We start from the raw sequence: 23,238 nt of genomic DNA, 5'->3' as shown, positions 1-23,238 counted from the left end.
GAGTGAAGTAAGTCAGAAAGAGAAAAACAAATACCATATACTAACACATATATATGGAATCTAAGGAAAAAAAAAGGTCATGAAGAACCTAGGGGTAAGACGGGAATAAAGACACAGACCTACTAGAGAATGGACTTGAGGATATGGGGAGGGGGAAGGGTAAGCTGTGACAAAGTGAGAGAGTGGCATGGACATATATACACTACCAAACGTAAAATAGCTAGTGGCAAGCCGCCGCATAGTACAGGGAGATCAGTTCGGTGGTTTGTGACCTAGAGCAGTGGGATAGGGCAGGTGGGAGGGAGGGAGACACAAGAGGGAAGAGATATGGGAACATATGTATATGTATAACTGATTCACTCTGTTAGAAAGCAGAAATTAACACACTATTGTAAAGCAATTATACTGCAATAAAGATGTTAAAACAAACAAAAAAAACCAAACAAGGGCTTCTATACTGCATCTACTTGTGACTTTTCATAACTAATTTGTAACATTAGAAAGAAAATTTAGCTATATAGGTTGAACCCATTTCATATAAACCCAGATTCAAATTTCAAAATCACCACTTTGTAAATTCCTTGAAAATGCAGAAGTTGGATTTCAAAATTAAGGCACTCATTTAACCACCTGTCAATTGTTTAAATATTTTCCACAAATGATGAAGCTTATATTTCCAACTTACCTGTAAATATAGTTTATTGTCTTTTGTTATAGCATCCATTAGTTCTTTCTGTAGAGGTGGATCTCCATTTACCCAGAGTCCAGTGGTTGAATTATTCCCACTTAAACCATTAGTGCTATTCTGTTTTTTATACAACAGCACATAAGCTGTGTCCTTGGGAAACCTACTCGTAATTTTCTGGACTGACTGAAATGAAGTAAACGTCACTCTGCTGTCATTAAATAAAAACCATTCTTTTGACATTTCCTTATTTTCCAAATCCTGTTCAATAACTGCACTGGGACTATCTCTCCCTAGTAAATGACTCTGGGAGGAGGCTAATGCCAGAGTTTCGGGCTGGTGGCACATCTGGTATGAGGACTCTGTACCTGTGATGTTTCTGGCATAAGAATAGTAATGCCCGCTTTCAGAGGATACACCAGAGTGAACGACAACAGAACTCAATAGATAGGGCACCAATTTTGGGGAGCAAGATTCTTCAGTCCCAGAAGGCTTTAATTTTTTAGCTAGATTCTCACTAATATCAGTGAAGTCAACATCTAGAGACCAACTTTCTGACAACGAAGAGAAAGAAGTAGTTCTTTTAACTGGCAACTCCAAAACCAGTGGCAGTGACACATTGTCTAGGATTTTTCTTCTCACATGATACTTCTGATCATATGAAAATCTTAGGAGAGTAAGAATAAGGTATTCAGGTTCCTCCGTGATTTGCATAGTTTTCTCGGCATTCTGCAGAGAGGCACAGTTTTCACAATAATATTGGTTGTCACCAGTAAGAATCTCTGGAGCCAAAAAATAATTTAGTAAGTCAGTTACTGAAGATGTGGTTTCACCTCCTAGTTTCTGAGGTACATCTTTATTAACAAGCATCTTGCTAGAGTCATTAGGGACAGAAGTGTCTTCACTACAACGAAACTCATCAGGAGTGTCCACCATTCTTTCATTCACAGCTGAGTAACAGGCAAAGGCAGCTGTTGAGGGATTACAGACTCGTGGTTCTTTTGAAGGACCAGGTACAGTAGCCTGCATTAGACCACCATCTTGTGTACTGGGTGATGATGCTGGATCTTGAAAAGACAAGTTTTCCATAGAAGAGGAAGGACAAAAGGCAAGTGAAAGATCTGTAAAGGCTTCCACTTTTTGTGAGGTACTCCTGCAGTTCAAACAACATATGTGAGTTTGTAGTTTTCCTCCAAACATTTTTTCGATTAATGTCTTCTCACTATCACTTGTGCAAGGGGTCTCTGTTAGTACAGCTGCCTTATTGGCTACTTCTTGTAAAGAAGTTTCACTGCACCCCAGACTTTCAGAAAGCTTGTGTGAGGACTGAACTTTCAAGATCTTTTCTTCTTCATGGAGCCTGTAGAAGAGTATATCATTATATAGCTACTTTGCTTAAATTTAAATGTCATTTCTACTTTAAAATATTGGTTGCCTATATAAATAGTCAAATTATTCTTATCAAATATAATGCTTAACTAAAAAAAAAATCAAGTTTCTCCTCCTTTAATCAAGAGGAATATTGAACAGTTTGAGAAGGTAGATCAGAAGAGAAGTTAGGAACTGTTCCTACCCTATATTCTCATTACACTTTCTTCATACTGCTATTTTATAGCACTTATTATAGTTAATTATATATGTCCACTAACTGTCTAATATATCTTTGTTTGCCTGACACCTCACAGAAAGCCTGGCACAAAGAAACCACTCAACATATCCTTGCTGAATGGAAGGAAGGTTGAGTTCAACTAACTTTACTAGTCATTCACATAACAGAAGGGAGGCAAAGACAGGGAAATACAGGAAGATAATAGGCTTTATTAACTAAGTGGTAAGAAGACAATAAAATTTACCAAACCTACTGAATTATGAACTGGTTTAAAGAGCAGTTATTAACTTTTTTTTGGTCTCAGGATGCCTTTATACTCTTTAAAAAAAATTGAGGAACCCAAGAGCTTTCATTTATGTGGTTATACCTATTAATATTTACTGTATTCAAAAATTGAGAATAAAAGTAATAATACATTTAAAAACAATAATAAACTCATTACATGTTAATATAAATAACATTTTTAAAATAAAAAATAGTTATATTTTCTAAACCCCAAAAAACTTAGAAGAATGGCACTGTTTAACATTTTGCCAATACTTCAAGTATCTGGCTTAATAGAAGACAGGCTGGATCCTCATATCTGCCCTACATTCAATCTATCGTGATATGTTGTTCTGGATGAAGTATAAAGAAAATCTGGCCTCAACTACATATACACAGATATGCAGTTCAAAACGGGAAGAGCCCTGAAAGTGTTTTGGGAACCCCTAGGGGTCCTTGTACCACATTTTGAGCACAGCTGGTCTAAAGTAAGAAAATTAAAAAAAGAAACCAAATTGAAAACAAAAGAACACTTTAAAAAATACAATAAATGCAAGGTATTTTAGGGATTAACAGTTGAAATATGTCTTTAAAGGTAAAAACAATGTTTTGTAGAAATAATCTGTTATGAAAGAACATAATTCAAATCATAGCTTTAGAAATACTTTTTACCTGTCTAGTAGAAACCTGAGGTATTCAGAACAGTCTTGTTGTGATCTGGGGGTAAACCATGGAGGTCTGGAAGCCTCAAAGAATATCCGAGGTGCATATGCTTCTCTCTTTTGATAGAGAAAACACAAGGGAGTGATTCTCACACCATGAACCAAATAACTGAAATCTTAATATATAATGCTTAATAAAGATTACTAAAATTACACTGGCTTAACCTTTACCACAAAGTGCCAAACATGGGGGCACATAAAATTAGTTAGAAATAAATTTAGGTAACTTTCAGTCATAACTTCTTATTCTGCAAATGAGAATTAAGATCTAGAGAAACTATGTGACTTGCCCAAGGTCATATAGCTAAATTAATGGCAGAGGGGATTATATCAGAACCCAAGTCTCTTTAAATTAATATAATGCTCCTGGCATTACCCTCTATGTGCTTGAGTCCACAATTAAAAAAAAAATCAAATCTGAAAAAAATGTTAGTGAATATATATCCTGGCTAAAATAATAAGGGGCATACTCTACAGAGCCATGCGTACTTATTTTAGGTGAAAATTTCCTTGACTGGGTACACGTCATAAATGTACAGAATATGAACACACTGGTTAGGGACTTTTCACTGGTTGCTGACTTTCTTTTTTTTTCAGTACAGAGGCAGTTTAGTGAAGTGGTTGCTAGTGGACTTTAGAGCAAGCTAGGTTGAAATCCTAGATTTTGCCATGACAAAAAAAAAGAACTGAAAAAGGCATCTGAAGAGTTGTGATTATAACTTGAAAATTTATAATTTATTTGTGGTATATGAAAGAGTTCTCAGTTAAGGAAATTTTTTATCAAAATAGGAGTGTTTATGGCATTTTGAAGGAAAGGAATTTGGTGGACTGGTTGAACATGGGTTCCAGAATCATTTGGTTTACATTCCAATCTTGCTGTTTGTTTGCATGACCATGAAAGCAAGTAATGTAAGTCCCATTTCTTCACCTGTAAAATGGGTATGCTACCTTATTACCTCAGAGATTGATTTTGAGGATTAAGAGATTATATATGTAAACCACTTAGCACAGGAGCTAGACAAATTTAAATGCTCAATAAATGTTAGTTTTATTAATTATAAGAAGAAAAGCCTTTTTAATTATATAGGGAAAATCTACCTAAAACAGTCCTTGTCAGGCTGCTATCAGATAGGGTCTCAACTATGACAGAACTTTAATTAGGTTCCCTCGTTAATTCCTTTCATCTTTTGTTGGGAGTTCGGAAGCCTCCTAAAATTTTTTCTCAATAGCTCTGACTTAATAAGTTAATATAGTATATATAATGTATTTATATCTACATGTATACGCAGAGATACACACATACATATATATTATACAGCTGACCACTGAACAACATAGGGGTTGGGGTACCGATCCTCTGCTTAGTCAAAAACTTTACAGTATACTGAAAATTTATACTGTAAAGATATACTGTGTATCTGTTCACGTATCTGTGGTTCCATATCTGCTGACTCAAACCACCATGGATTATGTAGTACTACAGTACATATTTATTGAAAAAATCCATGTGTAAGTGGACCCCTGCAGTTCAGACCTGTGATGTTTAAGGGCCGACTCTATACAGTATACAGTAAATACAGACTAGTGATAAAGCAAGTGCATAAATCCATTTACTAGAAAACAATGTTTGGGAGTTGCAGGGAGGAGATTTCATCTCCCTTGGTCCTGAGATGTTAAATTTAATTTATAAACATATTTCCCCCAGATAGAGAATAGTATAAATGATCCTTTGAGTATCTCATAGGCATCACTAATCATCTCATATGTCAATCTTGTCTTGATTCTTTCCATTTAAGAAGTTATACTTGAGATATTTCTCAGCTTGTAGACTGGAAACAAACCATTCCTATCAACTCAATTCTACCGATTCTGAATCTATCTTCTCTTCTGGCTGTAACTACCTACTCCTTTAGACCTCTGTGAAACTAAGACAATCAGAATATAACCAGAAAATCATATGTATTATTTATAAATGATATATATTATTCATATGTATTACTCAAAACTTAAAGTTCCTCGAGCATAAGTATTCCTTTTTGAATGCTTATCAGACTGCATATTGTGTCTCTCAATAAATGTCTGTTTACTATGTGATGTTCTTGCCATTAGCATAAACTCATTTCCTTGGATTAATCTGTGGACATAAATGATCATCACAAAATTTTAAGCTCTAGAACTTAACAGGGAAACAGTTTATCCATTAAGTTCTAGAGCTTAGAAGTTTAGTCATAATTAAAGGGTACATATGTTAGAAATGGGATAAAAAAGAACCCAAGATGCCACAAAATTATTTTAATTGTTCATTACTGTGAAGATCTACCCATTAGTATCTATAAACTTAATATTAAAGATTCATTTTTAACGACTTCTTCATGAAGGAGCTTAATTTTTGGACAGAAAATCAGATCTATAATAATCAGTATAATAAGTCACTAAAATATTCATCTACAAGAATGTAAAGCAGAAGGGAGAAATAAAAACTTAGAGCATATCCTGATTTTAGGCAGTATCTTTTTAGATTTCTATGTGGATTTGTAGTGCTGGGAGGATATATATTATTTCATCAGTTAAAAAGGTTCACCAAGTTTGGTATAATGTGAAGTTTAAAGAAGATTTTCAATGCAATTAACATATACACACTACACACACACTCACCTGTGTATGAGCCAAAAAGGCAAAAAGATGCTGTAATTTTTTCATTAATGAATTGCACCCATTTAGATTTAAAGATAATACTTGTCTCCTGAAACTGAAAGATAATAAAATATAATGATTTTTGTATACATGTATACACACGATGCATTTTTTTAAAAGCTAAAGGGAAGTTAGTTCAAGAACTTATTATCCTCAAAGTAAAATTTCACTTACCTGAAGGCCCTTTACCTGGCAAAGTCACTGCCTACAATGTAGTGAAGAGGAAGAGAATGACGGTAATTGAACTCTTACTACGTGGCCTGGCAATGGCCATGTGCAGTCACATATTATTCCTATCTTCTGGATTAGCAAGTAGAAATAGATTAAGCTATTAACTAATAACTTAAGTAAACAACTTTTGAATTCTTTCAAATCTGCATGAAATAAAAAAAATATGCCGTCATCAAAACTACTATGAAGTTAGACTGCTTTAAAGAGTGTGGTACTAGTGCCAGATGGGAAAAGAAGAAGCTATACAAAAAACAGTATAGGAACAAATGGGTATCCATTTGGAAAAAAACGGAATTAGATTAAGATTTCACATCATCACAAATGCCACAGAGGAGTAATGAGCTAAATGTAAAATACAAAACTACTGAAGTATTTAAAAGAAAAAAAAAGGTGGGGAAGGAGTTTAGAGGGGAAGGCTTCCTAAAATTCAGACACTATAAATGATAAATAGCAGATTTGACTACATAAAATAAAAAAATTGCAAAGATGTGACAAAGTGAGAGAGTGGCATGGACATATATACACTACCAAACGTAGGGTGGATAGCTAGTGGGAAGCAGCTGCATAGCACAGGGAGATCAGCTAGGTGGTTTGTGACCACCTAGAGGGGTGGGATAGGGAGGGTGGGAGGGAGATAAAACAGGGAAGAGATAGGGGAACATATGTATATGTATAACTGAGTCACTTTGTTGTAAAGCAGAAACTAACACACCATTGTAAAGCAATTATACTCCAATAAAGATGTTAAAAAAAAAAAAAAAGAAACACAAATGAACAAAGAAAACTAGAGAGGGAAAAACTCTGTAATGGCCAGCAATACACATTTTCCTCCAGATTGGAAAAATTTTTAAAGACTGATTATATCAAGTACTGCTAAAGGCATGGGGTCATAGGTACAATCATGTATTAGTATGCAAGTTCAAATGCTATAACCTTTTTGGAAGCAATTTGGCACACCCTATTCAAAGAATATTCTCTATAACTGCATATGGGCAGAAAGATATTAATTATAAGCAAAACAATCTAATATTCATCAGTAGTAATATGATTAAATAAATCACGGTACACCTATTTACTCTGACACAGTTCTGTCATTTGCACTAATGTGGGACTCTTTCCAACACAAATCATTAAAAGAAAAAAAAACAAGTGGCTGGAAAAGAATATATAAATAGGATCCTTTATAAACATATTTTTAAAAAAACAATTCTTTTTTGTTGTACTAGATAAATCTTATCTCTGTACAAAAAATAGGTTTGGAACAATACAAGCAAAACTGTTAACAAATTACCCTGGGGATGGGAATGTCTGATTTTTATTTTATGTACTTCTAGATTTATTTTTTTAAAACCACAAAGAATTTACATATCACCAAAGAAATAAAATATCCTGTCTGGAGCTTCCCTGGTGGCGCAGTGGTTGAGAGTCTGCCTGCCGATGCAGGGGACACGGGTTCGTGCCCCGGTCCGGGAAGATCCCACATGCCGCGGAGCGGCTAGGCTTGTGAGCCATGGCCACTGAGCCTGCGCTTCCGGAGCCTGTGCTCCGCAACGGGAGAGGCCACAACAGTGAGAGGGATAGTATTGGCCACTGTACAATAAGATGTGCTCTTTGAATTGTGGTTGCCAGTTATAACTGCTTTGGATCTCTGCTTTCTCTATCATCTGTAAAATGAGACGGCTGTTAGATGACCTCTGGTGGTAAGACATGGATTACTTTAGCTTTATGCCTAGTATCACTTGTGTCTAAGAGTATACATTTTCTTTAAAAAAAAAAAAATCCCAAATACAAACAAACCAAAAGACAAAAGAAAACACTAGACCAAATGAAAAACACTTTAGTGTTGACAGTATATTCTGAGGCCAGGAAAGAAAATAAAGCTAAACTCTTTATCTTTCAGTTTATGATTCCTCTAGGTAGGCATAAAAACCTACAAAGGTTTAGAACTCAATTTGTAAACATCTTTGGTCAAGTCCCATGAATAATCTATTGGTACAAAAGAGAAAAACTCAACCATGCTTTTGCCTTCAGAAAAAGTTTATCATTACTTTTGTACCTTTACAGATGGTATTCACATAGCTAACAACCTCTGATTTCCTATTTACTTGGCTGCAAAAGAAAATGAATTTGAAAGTAAATCTGTAAGACGGCAAAGAAACATGTCTGTTTATACAGTTGTTCAGTATCTATCAACTTGGGGTGGGAAGCAGAGCTTGAATTTCCTTAACAGCAACAAAGGAGTTATTGATCTGATAAAACAGCAAAATATCTATAAGCAGAAAAAACATGACCACCTTAAGAGATATACAGGTTAAAAAAAACAGGATAATAACAAATTAGTACTTGAGGACCCTTAAATTCTGAAATAAGCTCAATCAATCCCTCTGTTACATTAATAAATATCAACTCAGAGTAATTCAAAAGACTCTAAATGCAATATATAATATATACATGAAGTAGAATTTATATAAGTTAACATTTTAAAAGTTCCTGAGCAGTAAAAGCAATTCATTTCTGAATAAGGTAATTATATGAAAATATGAATACTTCTGCCATATATAGGAAATAATGTGAAGATAATCCCACCATTAACATTTCATCAACATGCATCAATTTCTACAGTTAAAATGAAAACAGACAAACAAAAAAGCTCAAATTTAAACTTACTCTGTGGCCATAAACAATGCTTGTATAACACTGTTCATATAACATGTATTCCCTAGATTAATAAGACCAGTTTTCCCAGTTTCAGATTTTCCAGAAAGTCTAGACAAGCAAGATGCCAAAGAATTGGATTGAGAAGTCCAGGCACTTTGACTGAGAATCAGTTTAATCTTCTCTTCACTGGGCTTAGGAAAATCCTGTAGATCATAAAGAGGAAATGTAGTATAAAAATATAAACTATTTTTTGTTATTAAGTTAACACCATAAAGAAGATTCTTCCACTGACATTTAACCTTTATTTTCTCCCACTTAGTTTGCAAATCACTGATAATACCTGAGCAGTCACCAGAAAATCAAATTACACTACATGGCAAAAATAATTGTCTCCTAAAATGAATAAGTATCTCCTAAGGTAGAGTTTATCAAGCTGAGTAATACTCAAGAACCAGGAATTCAAGTCACATTTGAACTATTTATATTTCCTATTTGCCAGCAAAATGTTTTCAAAATAAACCTCTGACATCAGAGAGTATATTGCAGTGCTATTCAAAGGCAGCAGAATGAGGACTTAAATTAGTACACAACTGAATAAGCTTAACAAACAATTTGCTTTCAAATTTTGTGGTGAAAATAATAACTCCTTTTCCTTCAATACTAATATTTACCCAGTATTAACCCTTAGAAATAAAAGCTCAAAGTAAACAAGGAATGAAAAATGAAAGCATCTAAGCACAATGACCTCTGACCTTAAGAAATAAAACAATCTCATGTTTAACCATATAGAAAAATTATTACAGGATACAGTTTCTTCCCTGCTTTGTGACATATGAGATAAAATTTTAAGTGTAAGTGCCTTCAAGCATGAGTAGAGCACTGGAGAATAAGGAAAGTTGGTAAAATCATTCAGGCTTTTTTGGACTATTACCATCGAAGGTACTTAGACCTCAGAAAACATTTTCTGAAGGAATTTTAATCTTTGGATTTGATTTTGCTGTTGTTGTTGTTGTTGACAGCTAATGGAAAGTGCTTCCCTTGGTTTAAGAGGGAGATCCTTGATTCTTCTGAGCCTATTTCAGTTATCAGAATTTTCAACATTCAGCAGTGAATAATGACATTTAACAACAGCAATAGCTTTCATCTATGGACACAGCAACACTGCAGAAAGATTAACATTACTATCAAATCCATGACAAAAACCAGTTTGCACGGCAGAAATAGAGACACAGATGTAGAGAACAAATGTATGAATACCAAGAGGGGAAAGTGGCGGCGGGTGGTGGTGGTGGGATGAACTGGGAGACTGGGATTGACATGTATACACTAATATGTATGGAATGGATAACTAATAAGAACCTGCTGTGTAAAAAAATAAAATTCTAAAATTCAAAAAAAAAAGTAAAAAAAGAAAACAAAAAAAACAAACAAAAATACCCTTTTATACATAAAGACATTTACTTCTGAAGTGTCAAACTGTCATACCAGTAGTACACAGTAATTGCTGAACAGTCTTGTTCTGGGCTCAGTTTGATTTAGCTAACTCTACAGTAAAAAGAGCACGTTCTGAATTCACTTCAGATACATAAGAAGTAAAGATAATAAGACCTTATATTTTATTTCAGATCTCAAAAAGGAACACTGTTAATAGAAATGATTTCTAATAACTTCTGAATACACCTTGCTGAGGCAAGTTCTTCAATTCTTTTGCTCTACCCTGATCACGCAATAAATCTACTAAGAGGAAAGTGTGCTTATTGTGACCCATTTTTCAAGACAAACAGAATCAACGCTTTTTAGATCCAGTTATCTATACAAAGTTGAAAACCAGTAAGTTCACAAATAATTCAAGTAAAGATTCTGTGAAATATGGACATTCATGAACAATCCATAGCAAAAATGAAATAAAAAACAAAGGAAATGTAAGTCAAATATTTTATTAAACTGTCTTTCCTTGATTCTAAGACGTATCTTACACATTTTAACATTTCTGATATTGGGATGCAACTCTGATGTATGTATTAACTTAATGTAGCATTTTAAAAATCAAATCTCCCCCAAAGGTATTACAAATTTACAGGGACACCTTATCATTGTTGGCACTGTAGAACTGAAGAAATATGGTTATTAATTTAGATTAGTTATAGTAAACAAGAGATTACTCCCTAAAAATTAATGAACCTTGATTCCAATTGCATATTTTATTACATATAAAAGGCATATTTCCATAAAATAGTAAAATGAATAGCTGCTTATAGGAATGTTTCACCGCATTCATCTATCACATCATGGGCTGCAGCTCCGCAAATACTGGTGCAACTATTATCATACCTTTATTGCTTCCAGGATAGGTTCGTAGAGATCTGGAAATCCAGAATAATGATACATCATACAGTGTATCAGTTCTGTTAATTGCACTAGGAAGGTTGTACTGGAAGGCAGACCATCACTTTTGAAGGAGTGAACCAAATTAACTACATGAGGAACAATCTGAACAAAAAAGAAGACAAACATTCCTCTATTTATACAAATTGTCAACAAATCCTCTAGCCTACAAATGGAATGCAAATGTTACACGATCAGCAAATACTTTTCTGTATGTTTAGTCACTGCCTTTTTCTAAAAATGTTATGAAGCTAAACATTTCCAGAATATCAAGGTAAATCTAGGTTTAAATCACATATAATTGTAATTCTACATAAGACCCCTCTCCTCATTCTTATACTCCATCTAAAACTAAGGTACAAACAAATTAAGGTACAAAATAGGAGGCTTAGGCACTGCCGCCATTCTAAAAAATGGCTTAAGGTGAAAAATGTTAGGGCTATTTTATTTACCAGACTGTTCAATAGGGAGAAAGTTTTAAAAGATAAACCCAGAATTAGCTTAAGAGCTCCATCTAGTGTGAATTTTAGATTTTTCACTTGAAAGAATTATACAGGAGTGTGCACATTAAAGTCTACTTCAAAAAACCTTCAAGATAATTTATGCATGTAACTAAAATTACAGGATCAGACTTTCCTGGTGGCGCAGTGGATAAGAATCCTCCTGCCAATGCAGGGGACACAGGTTCAAGCCCTGGTCCAGGAAGATCCTGCATGCTGCGGAGCAACTAAGGCCGGGTGCCACAACTACTGAGCCTGCTTTCTAGAGCCCATAAGCCACAACTACTGAAGCTCGCGTGCCTAGAGCCCATGCTCTGCAATAAGAGAAGCCACCGCAATGAGAAGCCCACGCACCGCAACGAAGAGCAGCCCCCGCTCGCCGCAACTAGAGAAAGCCTGCGCGCAAAGACCCGACACAGCCATAATAAATAAATAAATAAATAAAAATAAAATTACAGCTCAGGCTACAGCAGTACCTCTAAGATAAGGGACTACCTCTATTTTAGGGACGGTGTCTTATGTAAGCATGGTTATCCTTGCTAACAATCCCCAAGCCCCACCTCCAAAAAGAAGAGACAGTTCTAAAACTAAAGTGAATTAGAAATTTCTCTTATTTTTAAGGAACTGGGGTTAAAAATGAAAGCGAAATCTAAAATGCTCATTGCTCATAAATATGTAGAAAACTATTAATACTGATAATAAGCACAACAATGTCCTTTCATTATAAAATTAGAATAAAAAGTCAATACAGAGCCAATCACATATTTAAGAGGTTATTAACAAAATGAAATAAATTCTATTTTGCAGTAATGGCTCATTCCATTAGTACGGTGCTATACTTGTCTCAACTAATTATTAATTATAATCTGATACTACATATTTACAGTTCACATGTAAAAAGCATCTTCTTATTTTCTACTTGTAGAACTTCTCTGTGTAGCAACATGGGAAAATATTATGTAATGTTAAATTTTAAAAGAAGGATACAAAAACTGCATATAGATTACAAATATAAATACATCCTTGTTAAAATATATAGGGAAAAAAACATTGTGATGGAAAACATAAAAATTGTAGTGTAATGAGATTGCGGGTAATTTCACTAACTTCCTATATTGTTATATTATCTTTCTGTAAAAGTTTAATTTTGTTGTAAATGAATTATACACTTATTGTAAAAAAAAAAATCTAACAATACAAAACTTGTATGAAGTAAAAGAAAAAGTCTCTGTCCCACTGTCCAGTGAAAGACACTGCTTGCTGTATATCACTTCATATAACATATAACATGTCATGGCATATACCATATATACCTTCTAGAACTTTTCTTACTGCAACTGACAATCGCCTCTTGCCTCAATTCATGCAAAACCTCCCAACTGGTCTCCCTGTTTCCACCTTTGCCCTTCTTCAGACTATTTTCAAAGTAGCCAAACGAACCAAATAAAAAGCAGTGTAGAACATTTTTTTGGTTGCTAACTCGTGATAAAAGTGAAGTTATACCTCTATGGACTTATCATCAAACAGCAGTGACAACAATTATAGTTATATCCCAACCAACTCCCTTCCTTCCTGTAGAAAGAAAATCATATTCTTAAATTAACACTGCTATTTTCATTCTGCTGTCTCTGGTTTTACTCTTACACTTTGAGGTCTTAAATCACACTTTAGCTTTTGCACCACTTTCTTTAATCTTACCTCCAACACAGGTATTAATCTGACCATAAAACTACCAGTTCCTAATGGTTCACTCTACTGCTATCATCTCTACATTTCAAAGCAAATCTGAATTATAATTTTGCTCCATAAAGCCATATCTATCATACTCTCTTGCTAAAATAGTCAGAAATCCAAATTATTGTTTCCTCAGAGGTGACAGGAGAGATAGAGATGGGAGAAGAGGAAAGCATTTTTTAAATGACTGTTTAATTTACAAATACCAAATCTTCTAAAAGCTAGCGTACAATCTTCCTAGTGTAGATTGGATCTCTGCAGTCAGATAATATACATAACTGTCTACTACTACATCCTATATGGTCAAAATGATTACTGACGTGGAAATAAGACTAAGTTCTTCACAAGCATATAGATAGACATCCAAGCAGGTTATTACCTTCTAAATATCTGAAAGTTGATTTTTTTTCTGAATGAGCAAATCTAAATATTTGCAGACATTATTGTGATACTCATTAAACTTAAGTTACTATTTGAAAAAATGTGTATAACTTATTTAATTAGAAGTTTTGATATTTTCTCTTTTGTTTAAAAATTTTTTTCCACTTATAAAAAGCACACGAAAAGCAACTTGGTCCATAATAACACACACTATAATTTCAATCTCAGTTTGCTCTAAAATATTCTAAATGTATAATACAATGAATAATGATGCTGGTGATTCCAGATTATTGTTCATTCTTAGCAACTCCTAAACCTGAGTCCTTCGCTGAGTTATTTAGAGTTATAGGTGATTTAACTACCACATGATCCACTACTAGATGCCCAAGTTAATTTTAGTTGAGTAGCAGGTCAGGCTACACACAGAATGTAGAGAGTTAGTAGGTCTTTGTTTTTAGACTTTATTAGGCCAGATCACAATTTTCTACTTTAGATCTAACTGTTCTTTAAATAAATGATTTAATATTTACTTATTTCAGTAGCCAAATATTTCAAAGTCAACCATTTGCCATTTCAATTACTTTTTTTTTTTTTTTTTTTGTGGTAGGAGGGCCTCTCACTGTTGTGGCCTCTCCCGTTGCGGAGCACAGGCTCCGGACGCGCAGGCTCAGCGGCCATGGCTCACGGGCCCAGCCGCTCCGTGGCATGTAGGATCTTCCCGGACCAGGGCACGAACCCGTGTTCCCTGCATCGGCAGGTGGACTCTCAACCACTGCACCACCAGGGAAGCCCCTCAATTACTTTTTTCAGGGAAAAAAAAAAGCAATACATGGTAAGGAGATATCTTCTATCTTTTAAAAAATTGAGCAAAGAAATAGGTTTAGAGTACAGCAAAAGTGACTTTTCAGAGAGATTAAGGAATGTATGGAGAGCAATAAATATTAGAATGGATGATTTCCTTCCCAGAAATTCTGAAAATAAACCTTTTCTCAAATGGCCTATACATGATCATGCCTGAAGACAGAGAAAAATAGTTGTTTTTTTTCCCTTGTAAGATTTTGCTAGTATAGCTGCTGTATTAGCTCAAGTTTGAGTTTTGTTTGTGTAATGGATATAAGGTTATTAACTGATGATCAAGCTCACCAATTAGGGCAATGAACTGCAGAAATCACTCACCCTAAGAAATGTATAATGTAATTACTTGTTAGTAAGGTTCACTTCTATTAAGCCTGAAGATTTTGGAAATGAGGCACCAAGTAGCCTATGTGAGTATATAATTCTCTGAGGCTAGTGACATTTCTAGCTGACAATCAACAACTGAAATGCTGCACTTTATCAGCGTCCTTTGAATTCATTTGTGGTGGGTCAGTATTGCTAAGATTTTAACATTGTGGGTGTGTTGATAATGAGTTTCTAGTCCTGTAAAACTGAGGATCAGACCTTGGAGGAAGCAAGCAACCACATACATCACTGCTTTCCTGTGATCCCCTAGACAGAAAAATGGACAGGTTCCCAAAATAAAATTTTGTCATTTTTCACCTGCAATAACTGATAATCAAGAAATCAAAATCAAATCAAATCAAAAGCAGTGATGTAGCTGGTTAAAAGTGATAGGATTCTGGATATATTTTATAGGTGGAATCAACAGAATTTGTAGGATATGGGCTGAAAGAGAATGAAAAGCCCTAATTCTGGGGCAACAAAACAAAGACTTATGGTTTCATGCTTCTGAAATTCTAAAGCAGTCAGTGGTTTTAAACCATTTTTCTCCTACACTGTTCACCTGTGCAACACACAACCAACAGTGACACTGACATGTGACATCTCTCATGTACAAGAGTAACTTTTAACTTTCAATTGCTCGTTGTGATTGCAAGTGGAGCAATTTTGGTGAGACCCAAAACATTGTAAAAACATATTCTTTAGAAGGAAATCTCACAATCTCAATTTTAAAAGGAATCATAAAGCTACATGAAAACAGTTAGATTCAGGACCAACCTACAATCTTTTCACAAATACAAATGTGACTCAATATTAAATTGAAATTTTAAAACAAGTCTTTTCAGTGTAGAAAGTTTGTGTCATAACTTACCAAATGGAACGCCTCTGGAGAATGCTGAAAACTAAGCAGCATGTGAGAAAGAACTGTGAGAGCACCGGGTCTCACAAGAGGAAACCAAAGCCGATTAAAAACCTGCAGAAAAGACAAGACATCCACTTTAAGAGTTGGTAGGGAAATAATTAATCCAATCAGTGATCATTTTCCTAGGGCCAAAAATTATTTGTGTGAATATCCCCTTTCCTGAGAAGTTCTGTCATAACATATGTTATTAAATTCTGGGAAAGGGAGAAAGTTGGGAAATAATATGACAGAGATCAAGAGAATAAAATGACTTAACTAACTCTGAAAACTCCCTGATCAAATAAAAATCTGTCAAACCATGTTTACAAAGTGATAGCTCCCTGGTCCTTTATTCATTCAATTCATTCAGCAAATACTTATTGACCACCTACTGCTGCTTGGCACTATTCTAAGTACTGGAGATACAATGGTAGATTAAAAAAAAAAAGAAATCTCTGATCTTACAGGGCTTACTGTCTAGAGGGTAAGTAGAGACGATCAAAAGTAACATGGGAGAGAAATGCTATGAAAGCAGGGTACGTTGAAGAGGGAGTGCTGAGTGGCAAAAAGATCTGCTATTTTATATACGGAATTTAAAAAATGCATCGTGGGCTTCCCTGGTGGCACAGTGGTTGAGAGTCCGCCTGCCGATGCAGGGGACACAGGTTCGTGCCCCGGTCCGGGAGGATCCCACATGCCGCGAAGTGGCTGGGCCCGTGAGCCATGGCTGCTGAGCCTGCGCGTCCGGAGCCTGTGCTCCACAACGGGGGAGGCCACAACAGTGAGAGGCCCGCGTACCGCAAAAAAAAAAAAAAAATGCATCGTGATAAAGGTGATACCTGACTTCAAAAAACTGAAAGGAATGAGAGTAAGTCCGACAGATAACTGGGAGAAGAGCGTAATAAGCAGAGCAAAGGCCCTGAGGCCTCCACCCTGGTGGACTAGAGATATAACAATGAGGGCAGTGTAAGTAAAGCACAGAGACTGAGGCAATAATAGTGGGAGACCGGATGAGAGAAGTAGCAGTGGCCAGATCAGGTAGGATCTTGTGTGACACCTGAAGAGGACCAAGGGCAGGAGCTGCAAGGCTACTGCAATCAATATAGCAAGGGGTGATGATTACTTTGGACCAGGGTGGTAGTGATGTAGCTGGTTAAAAGTGGTAGAATTCGGGATATATTTTAAAGGTGGAGTCAACAGGATTTGTAAGATATGGGCTGAGAGAGAATGAAAAGAGACAAGAATAGCTTCAAGGGTTTGGGCCTGAGCATGTAGAAGGATGAAGCAGTCATTTAAGATGGGGAAGACCAGGTCTGGGAGGGAAAAATCAGGGGTTAGATTGTGGATAAGTTGAACTTGAGATCCAACTGTCTAAGTTGGATAAGTGAATATGGAGTTCATGGGAGAATAATGGACTAGAAATATAAACCTGGCAGTCATTAACTTAGAGACATTATTTAAAGCCATGGGTCTCTATAAGCATGGACTGAGAAGAAAGTGAACCAGAGATGTGATTCTAAGGCACTCCAAAGTTAGAAAGATCCACTACAGGAGACTGAGAAGCCAGTGAACTAGGACAAAAATCAGGAGAGTATAATGTCCTGGAAACTAAGGCAGGAAAGTGTTTCAAGAGGGAGTGATCAACTATGTCAAATGACTAACAGGTCAACGAGAGAAGGCTTGAGAAATAACTCCTGAGTTAAGCAACACTGGAAAGCACTGGTGTCAAAGATAGCTTTGGCAGAATAATGGTGGTAAAAGTTTGATTAGTTGGGATTCAAGAGATAACGGGAGGAATGTGTTTTCATAATAAATATTTGTAAACAGCAAAATAATTTTAATTACCTAATCTTAAGTAGCATTTTAAATTTCTAAAGCCCATTCAAAAGAAAACCAAAAACAAGACCATATTCAAAATTAGACACTTTAAAGGGGACAACCCAAAGATAAAAAGACTTATTATATGGGTCCATATATTCCAATAGATTTATACACTCTCACTTACCAGTTCTATCTTCAGTAAAGTAACATCTATCAAAATAGTAAACTTCTGGACAGCTGCCAGTCCTTTCAGGAGTGCAATCACCCATGTGTCTACATGCTGAGCCAACGGCCAGGACAGCCAGTCAATCATTCTGAAAATTGAAGGAAAAGAAAACTATCAGCATTGAAAATATCTTTAACATTATTGTTAGGAATAACAGGAGTTATACTAGATAATCACTCACTTTGTGACTCAAGTAAACTGAGCTTGCTTGTGAAAAGTACTATTCAAGATGTAGAAATGACTATAATGGGTGCTAGAACTCAAGGAGTTTCCAATCTTGTAAGCTGACAGTTTCTTATATAACATATTTGCATAAAAAGAATTTCTGATAATCATTTTGCATAAATGCAAAGTTTTAAACATGCTATATAGTGGTATCAATAATTTATCAGGCAAATTTACTCTAAGGAGAACAGTTAAAATACGGCTGTCTGGGACTTTTCTGGTGGTACAGTGGTTAAGAACCCATCTTTCAACGCAGGGGACACTGGTTCAATCCCTGGTTAGGGAACTAAGATCCCACATGCCGCGGGGCAACTAGGCCCGAGTGCTGCAACTACTGAGCTCACACGCCACAGCTACCGAGCCTGCACCACAACTAGAGAGAAGCCCGTGCACTGCAACGAAGAGCCCATGTGCCGCAACTAAGACCAGATGCAGCCAATAAATAAATATTAAAAACCCAAAAATATGGCTATCTGAACTGAAACATATGGATATGAATAAAAATTTCTCCTTTCTGGTGATTACAGTCTAAATATGAAATGTAGTGTTAAAAAAGACTATATTTTGAATTGTGAAACAGGTCTCTTCATCCCCCTTTCAAAATCTTACCATACAAAGACAACAAAAAAAAACTTCAAATAGATAAAAGGGCACCAAATGTGTAAATACTGAAATGGCCTCATTTTGTAATAATGAGTGTTTTTCATTTTGAGTACCAATCCTGTTTAATGGAAATAAAGTAATATGGGGTATGATGGAGACTATCCTTAATGTTAAACATCAACCACAATGAAAAAGACTGCTATGACTCTTTTGGAAAGCAACTGGGCCAAATGTTCATATTATTTGATCCAGTAATCCAATTGGGAGGACTATATAATAAAAAAAAATAGTAAAACAAACCAGGTTTTTAAAGTCAGAATGATATGGTTTAAAAATCTCAATTCACCATTTATTAGCTGGGGAACCCTAAATACTTATGTAAGTTATTTAACTTCTTTGTGTCTCAGTTCCTTATCTGTAGATTATGGGTAAATTTTACAGGACTGATGTGAAGGTTAAATGAGTTAATACACTGGAACTACTGTGAATGTCTTTCTTCCAAATATTTACACATGTGGCAATAAATACTTTGTACAAAATGTAAAATATAAATACTAAGTACATAAACACGTGACCAAAAGAGCAACTAACATGTCAAAAGGACTGACTTTCATATTGATATGTTATAAGCTATCTATCAATACATTAACACTGGAGTGTTATCTTTATTAAGGTTTTTGCTCTTAAGATTAAAATGTTCCATCAGACATTAAGAGTGGCTCCAGGGCTTCCCTGGTGGCGCAGTGGTTGAGAGTCCGCCTGCCGATGCAGGGGACGCAGGTTCGTGCCCCGGTCCAGGAAGATCCCACGTGCCGCAGAGCGGCTGGGCCCGTGAGCCATGGCCGCTGAGCCTGAGCGTCCGGAGCCTGTGCTCCGCAACGGGAGAGGCCACAGAGTGGCTCCAAAGTTCAAACTCATTTTACTACAAGTTTTCTGTATGTTCCCTGTGCTCCCTGCACACACTTTATCTCCCTTCTTGTTTTTCTGGCCAACAATGATGGTTGTAAGTCATTATAGTCCCTAACAGCTGCTCCACATCTCTCAACTACTGTTAGCCTGGTTTTCACAAGTCTGTGGCCACTCTAAGTACATGAAGTAGAAAGTAGAGACACTTGCATTTGTGTACAAAGAGTATATTCACTGCAGCACTGCTTATGATACAGAAAAAAATGCAAATTATCTAAATGTCCATCATAAGGAAATGGCTAAATATACTATGGTATTGATACTATGAAACATTATGTTGAGTTTTAAAAGATGAGATAGATCAATATGAATCTATCCACAGGGATCTAACATAGAAAGATCTGAGATATTGTTGAATTAAAAAAGAAACAAATGCTGGTAAATCTTTTTAAAACTGTTTTTTTGTTTGTTTAAAGGAAAACATATGAGTACATATTGTATATATTTTTTTAGCGTAAATACATACACAAAAAAACATGTGGTTTAGAGAAGGAGTATATGTGAGCACATCTCTTTGGCAGTATGGACTCTTCCCCGTGGGGAGCAAAGTTCCAGAGTAGAACCAGGTTGGGCTCCCTAGCACACAGGGCCCAAGGCCAGAACTCCCTTTAGCTCAGGTCTAAGGGGAGTACTAGTAAAGACTGAGGGGGCAGAGAAGAAAATTCCACTTGGCCATGGCTTTTCATTATCTCTAATCACCCAATCAGCCTTTTCCTCCATCCTCTCCATTTCTAGCTTCCTATCTCATAAGCCTCTAGTCTTTAACTTAACCCATGTGTACCCAATCTCCTAACCACCCTAAAGATACTTCAAGTCAGAAGTAACACAAATTAGAAGCCACTCATTCAAAAAATATTTGAGTATCTATTATATAATAGGCACTGTGTTAAGTGCTAAGAATATAATAGTAAAATATGGTTTCTGCCCTCAAACTGATAAGGAAAGTTAGGAAATTTTCAACAGTCACACAATTAATAAGTAGTAGTACTGGTATCTGAACTAAGCTCTGCTGGCGTATAATGCAACACCTTTGGCTACACTTTAATTATATTCTAGTCTTGCTTCAATTTGATTGGACTTACATATGCTCAAATCCTCTAAGACAAAGGCACTATAGAATCAGTTATTTTTATGGTTAACTACAGTAATCTTATCCACCATGTACTGGTTACAGTATGAATTTTAAGGACACTTAACTCTGATAGGCTGATTTAATTTCTTACTATTTAAAGAACAGTTAGCTGTAGTTGTAATAAATCTTGTTTCCTCCATTAGATTGTGGGCTTAAGAACAGCGATCTTGTTGTTTCGTTTTTAATCTTTAATCTTTGATCTGCATTAAAACGGAGCTCAAGTTTGTTGAATAAATGAAACCATTTCTCTCTATAGCCAAAAATAGTACATGCAACTTGAAAATCTTAAAATTGGCAATATTATGAAAGGCCACAAAATAGATTTAATCTTAATTTGTAGAGAATAAAGCCAATTTTCACTTTATTGTAGGTAGCAGCTTAAGGGCTAGATCCAGCCTTCAGTTTTATTTGTTCCAATGTTTTAAAAATTAGAGAACTCCACATAAAAACTGGATTTCAGTCTCCTTTTGAAAAATCAGATTAGCAACACTGAACTCAAATTTCCCTGTGATAACAAGACAACTGGAGTTGAGGATCAGCTTTCTCTTTTAGAAAATGCTTGTGTGCCCCATTCCCTATTATTTCAGTTACCCCAGCCTATTTCATACTTTAATGTTACTATCTGGTTCTTGTACAATATCTGCATTTGCATTTCTTTGGATTACAGAAAATGACAGTAAAGCATGACAAGTGCTATGTGTGGGGAAGCGTAGAGTATGGGGGAGTAGAAGGTGGGAGTGTGATAAAAGTAAACATTACTATTCTTTTCAATTACATTTGCAATACAAGAATAATTACTCCAGGTATATTATAAGTTAAATAGGATCATGTCAGATAAATTGGAAATGCAACGGAAACTGGATCACAACTTTCCATAGAAACATAGGTAAAAATTAATTTCCAAATATATCTTAAAAATAAATTCATAAATTGCACACTATGGTTGTTTTGAAGAGGTTAAAAAATTAAGACTAAGAGTGCCATACAGAACATTATAAATCAACTATAAGAAAAAAAAAAAAGAGAGGAAAAAAAAAAGACTAAATGCTAGAGAGCAAGAATTGTATACATGTAGCTTTCTGAGAACCCAAAATAAATACTTAAGTTTACAGGCTACTTTATGACTGTAATTTATAACAGGTGCACAGAAACCACTGTTCTAAATCCTTACATTTTAGGGGACTTCCCTGGTGGTCCAGTGGTAAAGAATCTGCCTTACAATGCAGGGGACGCAGGTTCCTGTTTTCTTGAACTAAGATCCCACATGCCGCAGGGCAACTAAGCCTGCACACCACAACTACTGACCTCATGTGCCTCAACTAGAGAGCCCGTGTGCCACAACTACAGAGCCCATGTGCCACAACTAGAGAAGGGGAACCCCACACACCACAACTAGAGAGAAGCCCATGCACAACTAAGACCTGACACAGCCAAAAATAAATAAATCCTTACATTTTATTTAAATGTGCTATGCATACACACATATATGTGCACACAGGAAAAAAATAGAAAAAAATTATTAAAAAAAACCCAGACAGATATGAATCAAGAACAGGAAGATAGGAAAAGCTCAATTAGAAAAATACAGTCACTGAAATAAAGAAACTCAATAACTGGAATAATCTCTATAAATGGGTACCTTTGAAGGAAAAACTAGTAAATTATAAGACAGTATTGATGCTCTTCCCCTTAGATCCCCACAAGGTCTGCACCCTCATTTCCTTCATATCTTTACTTCATGGTCACCTTCTCAGTAAGGCCTTCCTCATCTATCTTATTTAAAACTGCAAACCATTCCCCATGCTTTCTTGCTTTCCTATCTACTTTTTTTCCAAAAATGCTCATCACTATCCAACATACGAAATTATTTTACTTACCATACTTAATGAAATCTAAAACAAAATCAGTTTTAGGATGTAAAACTTAGTTTATGTACCACTAAGGCAAGAAGAGTCCTGCAGTCTAAACTAGAACACCAATGACTGTACCTTTCCACATTTTAGCATCTCTGAGATCAGGATGCATCTCTTCAAATATGTTACTGATATTGCCTGCCTGCCTCCCCAACTAGAAGCCTGTTAGGATAGATATTTCTACCCATTTGTTCAATGAGGTGTGGTGTTTTTTGTTTGTTCGTTTGTTTTGCGGTACGCGGGCCTCTCACTGCTGCGGCCTCTCCCGTTGCGGAGCACAGGCTCCGGACGCGCAGGCTCAGCGGCCATGGCTCACGGGCCCAGCCGCTCCGCGGCATGTGGGATCCTCCCGGACCGGGGCACGAAC

At 35.8% G+C, this 23,238-nt stretch overlaps 1 protein-coding gene across 2 annotated transcripts in view; it reads right to left on the bottom strand.

The window, feature by feature from the left end:
• The window catches only part of USP38 (ubiquitin specific peptidase 38), a 32,080-nt gene that overhangs the window by 4,768 nt on the left and 4,074 nt on the right, over positions 1-23,238 (bottom strand). Inside the window, exons 3-9 of one of the 2 annotated variants that reach the window (XM_055085902.1) lie at positions 17,991-18,120; positions 15,956-16,057; positions 11,195-11,353; positions 8,873-9,066; positions 5,936-6,029; positions 3,231-3,337; positions 686-1,838 (exon numbers count right to left, since the gene is read on the bottom strand). In XM_055085902.1, the coding sequence (XP_054941877.1) occupies positions 686-1,838; positions 3,231-3,337; positions 5,936-6,029; positions 8,873-9,066; positions 11,195-11,353; positions 15,956-16,057; positions 17,991-18,120 (1,939 nt within the window). Of the gene's footprint in view, positions 1-685; positions 2,046-3,230; positions 3,338-5,935; positions 6,030-8,872; positions 9,067-11,194; positions 11,354-15,955; positions 16,058-17,990; positions 18,121-23,238 lie in introns of both variants that reach the window. The other variant, XM_007108165.3, reaches the window with a different exon arrangement.

This window comes from Physeter macrocephalus, chromosome 7 (assembly GCF_002837175.3).
Source record: "Physeter macrocephalus isolate SW-GA chromosome 7, ASM283717v5, whole genome shotgun sequence".
NCBI lineage: Eukaryota > Metazoa > Chordata > Mammalia > Artiodactyla > Physeteridae > Physeter > Physeter macrocephalus.
Note: the sequence above shows the minus strand (reverse complement) of the source record. Positions and strands in the feature narration are given on the sequence as shown.